The sequence below is a fragment of the Pan paniscus genome, chromosome 8, assembly GCF_029289425.2.
Source record: "Pan paniscus chromosome 8, NHGRI_mPanPan1-v2.0_pri, whole genome shotgun sequence".
Lineage (NCBI taxonomy): Eukaryota > Metazoa > Chordata > Mammalia > Primates > Hominidae > Pan > Pan paniscus.
The window spans coordinates 94,974,306-94,981,933 of record NC_073257.2 but is presented as its reverse complement, the minus strand read 5'-3'; the positions used below and the strand labels follow the sequence as shown (position 1 = coordinate 94,981,933).

Genomic DNA, 7,628 nt, shown 5'->3' with positions numbered 1-7,628 from the left:
CCAACATACTAATCTGGGTTATTGCCACCAAGGCCAGACCAAGGATTGCTCTTCTTCCCTTCTTGGGCTCTAACCCCCAACTCTGGGCTGCCACCTCTGTTGCCCCAAACAGGGCCCTACTTACCTCACTCAGGCCCTAATACTCTTCCTCCTAGAGTTAAGCCTCAGGAGGCCAGCTAAGGAGGAGGGTGTCGGGGGATATTCAGCCCCCAATATTTCACGTGGGTCCTTTTCTATTTTCCCTAAATGTCGGCCAGTCTGAGAAATAAAGGGAAAGAGTACAGAAGAGAGAAATTTTAAAGCTGGGTGTCCGGGGGAGACATCACATGTCAGCAGGTTCCATGATGCCCCCCAAGCCACAAAACCAGCAAGTTTTTATTAGTGATTTTCAAAAGGGGAGGAAGTGTACAAATAGGGTGTGGGTCACAGAGATCACGTGCTTCACAAGGTAATAAAATATCACAAGGCAAATGGGGGCAGGGCAAGATCACAGGACCGGGGCAAAATTAAAATTGCTAATGAAGTTTTGGGCACACATTGTCATTGGTAACATCTTATCAGGAGACAGGGTTTGAGAGCAGATAACCAGTCTGATCAAAATTTATTAGGCGGGAATTTCCTCATCCTAATAAGCCTGGCAATGCTATGGGAGACCGGGGCTTATTTCATCCCTTATCTACAACCATAAAAGACAGACATTCTCAAAGCGGCCATTACAGAGATCTCCCCTTGGGAACACATTCTTTTTCTCGGGGATGTTCCTTGCTGAGAAAAAGAATTCAGTGATGTTTCTCCCATTTACTTTTGAAAGAAGAGTAATATGGCTCTGTTCCGCCTTGCCCACAGACAGTCAGACTTTAAGGTTATCTCCCTTGGTCCCTGAACATCACTGTTATCCTGTTCTTTTTTCAAGGTGCCCAGATTTCATATTGTTTAAACAATTTGTGCAGTTAACGCAATCATTACAGGGTCCTGAGGAGGCATTCATCCTCAGTTTACGAAGATGACTGGATTAAGAGATTAAAATAAAGACAGGCATAGGAAATCACAAGAGCATTGATTGGGGAAGTGATATGTGTCCATGAAATCTTCACAATTCATGTTCAGAGATTGCAGTAAAAACAGGCATAAGATATTATAAAAGTATTAATTTGGGGAACTAATAAATGTCCATGAAATCTTCACAATTTATGTTCTTCTGCCATGTCTTCAGCTGGTCCCTCCTTTCAGGGTCCCTGACTTCCTGCAACAGGAAGGCACGGGATTCCTTTAAGAAACTCTATGCATCTTAATGGATAAAAAAAAATGTGGTATATACATACAATGGAATATCATTCACCCATGAAAAGAAAGAAATTCTACAATATGCAGCAACATAAATTAACCTGGAGAACATTATGGGAGGTGAAATAAGCCAGTCCCAGGAAGACTAATACTGCATGATTCCACTTCTATGAGGGATCTAAAATACTTAAACTTATAGAATCTAAGAGAACAGCAGTGGTTGCCAGGGGTCAGGGAGAAAATGGGGAGTTGCTAATCAATGAGTATAAAGTTTCAGTTATGCAAGATGAATAAGTTCTAGAGAGCTATAAAATACTGTACTTACAATTAGCAATGCTGTATTGTAGACCTAGACATTGAAGTCTCATGTTTTCTTTCTGAAATAAAATAAAATAAAACCCTTTGTGTCTACTTACCTTTACTTCTCCTAACCTTTATTCCTAGTCCCAGTAAAGAGAATGATTCTTTTTTTATTTTTATTTTTTGAGACAGAGTCTCGCTCTGTCCTCGAGGCTTGGAGTACAGTGGCATAATCTCAGCCTCTTGGGTTCAAATTCTTTAACCTCAGTGAAGGGAACTCTCCTCTTATACCACCTGTATTCTCCCCCACCTGAAATGCCCTCAGAGAGAATGCTTCCAAGACAAAAAGCTAAAGCTTTATCTGTATCTTTTTCATGCTCTGCTTTGTCATTGCTTTTCTGACTCATTAGGAGTTAGAATGACCTAATTATCTGCAATAGAAAGGCAAGGGATAAAATAAAATATTGAAGGCAGGGTGGGGGAAATTAGGAAATGACAGCAAACGTTTAAAGATATTATTTGCCACACACTTTTTGTATCTCTTTATATCAACCCTAGGAGATAGAAATTGTAATATTAATTTTTTAACTGAGGAAAGTGACAAATTGTGCCCCCAGGTCTTACAGTGGGTGTATAAGTGGCAGAACTTTGATTGACAGTCAGGTAGCCTGATAACAAAGGTCTTGCTCTTTACATTACTTTATGCCTGTTAGTACTGGATTTCTTCAGCCTGCATATTTCAAGCTCCAAATTAATTCCCCAGAGTCAACTTCTTTAATGGACTCGATACTGATTTATTTCCTCCCTACATAAAGAGGCTGGAGTCATATATAATGATGTATTCTTGTAAGCCATCTTTTAGAAGGGTTTCCACAAAAGAGAATGCAACATGAATGTTCACTAAGATTACTAATGGCCAGGATTCAGACAACGTGAAACGTGGCATTATTCATGGAAATGAGTGGTTATCATCCCAGGACCAGAGAAAAATTCTGCACCATTTACGACTTGCATGCTTTTTTATGGACCACACTTGTCAGTTGGGCATTTAGATTATGGCAATTATCGACAACTTGCACTATTTAAGAATAGAAATATGAAAATAATTTTACTTTTTTTACCCCTGTAGCATGAGTTCAGGGTCTTTATTGAGTCTCATGAATGCCTTCTAGTAGATATTTTTAAAGCTACTTAGGTATTTTTTTAAAGTAATACACTATACGCATGTTCTCTCTTTATTCTTCAGCAAAAAATGTCCTATCAGTGTGTTCACAGTTAAGTACATGACTTTTTATCCATCTCTTCCTAGGACTCAAGTTCAAAAATAATTTGTTTTGTTTATATTAGTTGTGGCTACTGATTTTCACAATCTTATTTCTGTTAAAGGACAAATATCTCCTGAATTTAAAATTTTATATTGGCAGACAAATGATGACTCAATTTGATTGACTATTTTTTTTATCTATCTAAAACTGAAGTATCTTCTAAGCTTCTCATTATCCAGGGCCATGTAAAGAAGACTATTTATGTTTGAAGCACACAGACATTGTGTTTAAGTAACAGTAGATTCAAGTAAGTATACTGAGTCAGCCCACAAATTCTAAGTGTGATTAGCTCATATAAGCTAAGGATTCATACAAGCTCAAAAAAGGGGAAGGAATATTTCAAATAAGGAAAGGATTCAAAAATATCTAAAAGTGCTGGTTTGTCTTAAAGCTTTGGCCATCTGTGTATGCCGCACCCTAGTCTGAAATGTCATTCTTCCCTTGAATGAAGAATGAGCTCCTAAATAGCCTTCAAAACTCAGTCATTAAGTCACCAGCTCTGAATTCCTTACCTGACCTCCACAGTCAAGCCGTATACTTTGCTTTCTTCATGTTATTTTGGCAGCTCTTCTAATGTTGTACTTAATAATGTGTCACTTGTCTATCTCACTAGATTATGGTATAAATTTAAATTGTCTATTCCAATCATTTTTAAGACTTTTTCATTCATTCATTCAACACATATCAATTGAGTATGTATTATGATGCAGAAACAGAGCAAGCCTGTCCCATGACAAAGCTTGAATAGTAAAAAGAGTCTGTGAATGCTCTCATAGGCCCAGTTAAGGATATGGGGGGCTTTTCTTTAACCACAGTGCAATGGAAGGCCCTGTGTCAGAACAGAATTATAAGGCCATTGTTAGTTTTCTCATACAGCAGGAGTTCACAACATGAGGCTCAATTTGCCTTCTGAGCTTCATGGATTATAGGGTATAAATATCCAATTATCATTATCATCCTCAGGGTGGTAGCACTGAAAAAGAAGAAATAGTTGTGGAAGAGCAACATTTGAGAGTTCAACATGGTGAGTCTAGGTGATGAATCATATTAGTCTGAAACCTGGAGTGTTAAGCCAGGTTTGACCTCTCCAATGAGACAGGAAACCATTATAGATGAAGACCCTGGGCTTCATTTTAAATGTGTGGATCCCTCAACATCATTTGTTGAATGTGGAGTCTGCCAGTTTCTCCATTGTCAACTATTTTTCCCTCTCCATAATCTATTCACTAGAAATGAGTTACTGAGTCCAGCTCACAAACAAGGTAAGAAAATTATTCTTCATCTCTCAGAGGGAGCAGTGTCAAATCAGGTGTGAACATATGTTAAAGCCACCACAATAATGAATAAATATTATAAGACAGGGATTTTGTAGCAAATATCCCATATCTCCTTAACACTCCACCTTTTTAAAATTCTATTTAGTGACAGTATCTTGAAAAATGAGGGAGATCAATCTGGTTTAGGACTGCAAGTCCCTGAAGATTTGTTGTCAGCAGCCAGACTTGGATGTGTCTTCTCTGAATGCCACAACCCTCCCATCCTTTTGCCTACTTAATTCTAGAGGTTCCATTCTGTAATTGCCAGCATTTCTTCTAGGAAGTAAAATACCACTGATCATGTTCTGGGAATTCTGGCTGAGAACAGCATAGAGTTGGGTCTCTCTAATGTGGTGATGTTAAGGAGTGATATATTGGTGTTTTTGTTGGAGCCACCTGACACTCTAACTGAGCCTTTGCAGAAGAGAGAAGCGGTAGCCCAGTGCAGTGACCATGGTTTGCAACTGAATTTGAAAAGGACAGCCAGACAGGGGCACTAATTTCCACAGTCCAAAGCCTTATGTACACAGCAGTTCTCCAGGCAGCTGAGAATACCTTTTGCTAGTTTCACCCTTTAAGGATCTTCTTATTTTTCCAAGTAATTACTAATGATATCTCTATTCCATTACCTCTTCTGAGAAGAAAAAATATTACATTGCAATGAGAAATAGAAACTTTATGTGAACTTAAATGACTAGAACTTACTTTTCTGGTCAACATAATCTCTCCTTCAAGGATATTCTGCACAAGACACTGCCTTACAAACCAGCAGGTGGCTTGCAAGGATGAAAATCCAAGTGAGGGGAGACAGTGTACAGTCTTAATTACAGTGCCCTGGAGTCCTGCTGTACCACAGTGAAAACTCCACAGCACGTAGAGGACTGTCAAGGGCACCTACTGTCTTTGGATGCCAGGACACAGTCTTCCTTAGACAGTGCTGAAAATATCAATACATTCTAGTTCTTGCTTTCTTTCTTTAGATAATTAAAACTTTTTAATCAGTGCTGAAAATATCGACACATTTCAGTTCTTGCATTCTCTCTCTAGATAATTAAAACCTTTTAATCAGTGATTTTATAAGGCTATGACTTCTGTTACATTCACCTATTAATTTATTTATTTTACAAGTATTTATTAAGCACCAATTGTGCCAGGAATCATATAGAAACTGGGATAGAATCATGATAAAGTCACATGTGGCCTCTGTTCTCTTAAAGAGAAGAATTGAATAAGATCCCAAGACTTAATATTTGCACTTTATACCTGGTATATATTCTAATTCTTAGGTAGCACTTCTCCGGGTGGTGAATATTTTAATAAATTTGCTGAATTTTCTAATTTTGCTCTTCAAGGTCACCTTATTTTCTCAAGCACTGAGAATGCTTCAACTTAGTCTGTCTGGATACTGTTTGGAAGCCATCATGAATATAATCTGTATCTGATGGTCAAGGTCTGATCCAGGCTGCAAGGGGCCTCAAGCTCATGCAATTTGAGGTTGCCTCTTTAGGAAAGATAATACAAAAATCACAAGTTCATAATTAGGCATTAAATATAATATTAATTAATTAATTTTTAAATGAAGGTGGGGTTTTGCCATGATGCCCAGGCTGGTATCCAACTCCTGGGCTCAAGTGATCCACCTGCCTGCCTCAGCCTCCCAAAGTGATGGGATTACAGGCATCAACCACCCACCATGCCCGACCAGAATATTTATTTAGAATAAGAAAATATCACAAACACTTATTGAAGTCTTGGATACCCAGGTTTCTTTCTTTTGAGATTCTTTTAGACAATTTTTCAGAAATACTTACATACAAACGCAACCTAATTTCTCCCCAAAATTCTCTACACTCTTTTTCGGAACTGGCAGCCTTCAAACGGGACCGTGCATGTGAGTGGCCTTGAAGCTGAAAGTTCAGTAGCTTCATGGTAGAGCCCCCTCTGCACGTGGTGCTCTCTGAGGTAGAGCAGTCAAAGGCACAAAGGCAGAGTGAAGTTAAAAACAAGAAATAAATCCCAATCAAATTTGAGCAAGGACAGAGCAAGTCACCAAAGGTGAAGTTCCGAATGAGGGGAGGCCAGGTATAGAGTAAATGCCAGGAATTGTGATGCCTGAGAAAAAGACAATGGGGTAAACAGAGTCTGGGGGAAACTTTTTAAAAAATGGGCTATGAGTGTATGTAAAAGGAAATGAAGACACATGTGCCTACTGTGCCCCATACCCCTGAACCTCAAAGTGTGCCTCCATGTGTGGGTCTGCATCTGGCATCTTAAAACATTCCTATGCCTTAATGGGTTGGAGTCAGGGAGAGGACACAGAAATGCAGGAGAGGACGTGCCTGCCTTGTTCCCTCCCCGATTGCTCTGGTGTGCATTTAGCATGACTCACAAATACGCAGAGATCCTCTCTGGCTGTAAGAGAGGCTAGGGACACTTTCAGATCCATTGTAGAAATGTGACAGAGTTGCAGAATGTCCCTCAGGCTCTTCAACTTATTGTTTTGGAAACCTACTAAAGAGGAGCAAATACACAGATCTTGTCTGTATTCCTAGGAGCTGTTTCCTAGGAGAATCTGCATCTCCATGAAGCCATAGTCTCCCACTGGGAAACATTTTTTTGTTTTTTTCAATATGACCCAAGAAATATCCTCTACAATCAATATATTGTTTCAAAAATGTTGTGGGAGAAACCTACCTAAGATAAACACTGACTGTCAAAGTTTGGTCTTTTAGGAAAGTATAATAATGCTTGTAAGAAGTCAGGAGGTTTTATTATCTTTGAAAAAATGCATATTATCTTTAAGTGAAAAATGTAAAAATTCCAGAGGAGGGATACATATTAAAGAAATAAAAACTTTGAGTTTTTAAGGGATAGTCTAAGATGAAAGAGAGGAAAATTTTATCATGAAGAGAAGAAAAATAGGAGAACTGTGGGCAAGGGGAAGTGCAGAGAGAGAGACAGAACAAGTGGAAGAGCAGGAGAAAGATTCAATGTGTAGCAGGAGATGGAATCCTCGGAAGAGCTGTAGTCACTTGGGAACATTTCTATGGCAGTAAATGGCTAAATTTTTTTAGAATAGCGATACCTGATATTAAATGCTAATTTACCTCCTCCTCTTTGTTGCAATTGCTTGTTGTTACCCTCACGTTTTCAGTAGAAGTGAACCATTCCCAACACCCTTATATTAGAAATGTGCCTGGAGAATGTAGTAGCAGGAGTAAGCCACACCCAGAAACACAGGAATCAAAATCAAAATCAAATGTAAGGAAGAGAATAACACTGGAGACATTGACTAGGAGTGGGTTTGCTTCTGACAAATCATTCACTGCTTTCCCACTGAAACCTCAGAGGATTTGGGAAGAGTTCTATCCTTCTGGAAGCGTAAAATACAATGAGAGATGCT

The 7,628-nt window shown here is 38.9% G+C and overlaps 1 protein-coding gene across 2 annotated transcripts in view; it reads right to left on the bottom strand.

Annotated features, from left to right (window-relative positions):
* Positions 1-290: 290 nt before the first annotated feature.
* NRG3 (neuregulin 3) overlaps positions 291-7,628 on the bottom strand; it is a 1,147,889-nt gene continuing 1,140,551 nt past the window's right edge. The window contains exons 12-13 of one of the 2 annotated variants that reach the window (XM_055093080.1): positions 1,610-1,661; positions 291-1,243 (exon numbers count right to left, since the gene is read on the bottom strand). In XM_055093080.1, coding sequence (XP_054949055.1) covers positions 1,242-1,243; positions 1,610-1,661 — 54 coding nt within the window. In that variant the 3' untranslated portion in view covers positions 291-1,241. Of the gene's footprint in view, positions 1,244-1,364; positions 1,662-7,628 lie in introns of those variants that run through there. The other variant, XM_055093079.2, reaches the window with a different exon arrangement.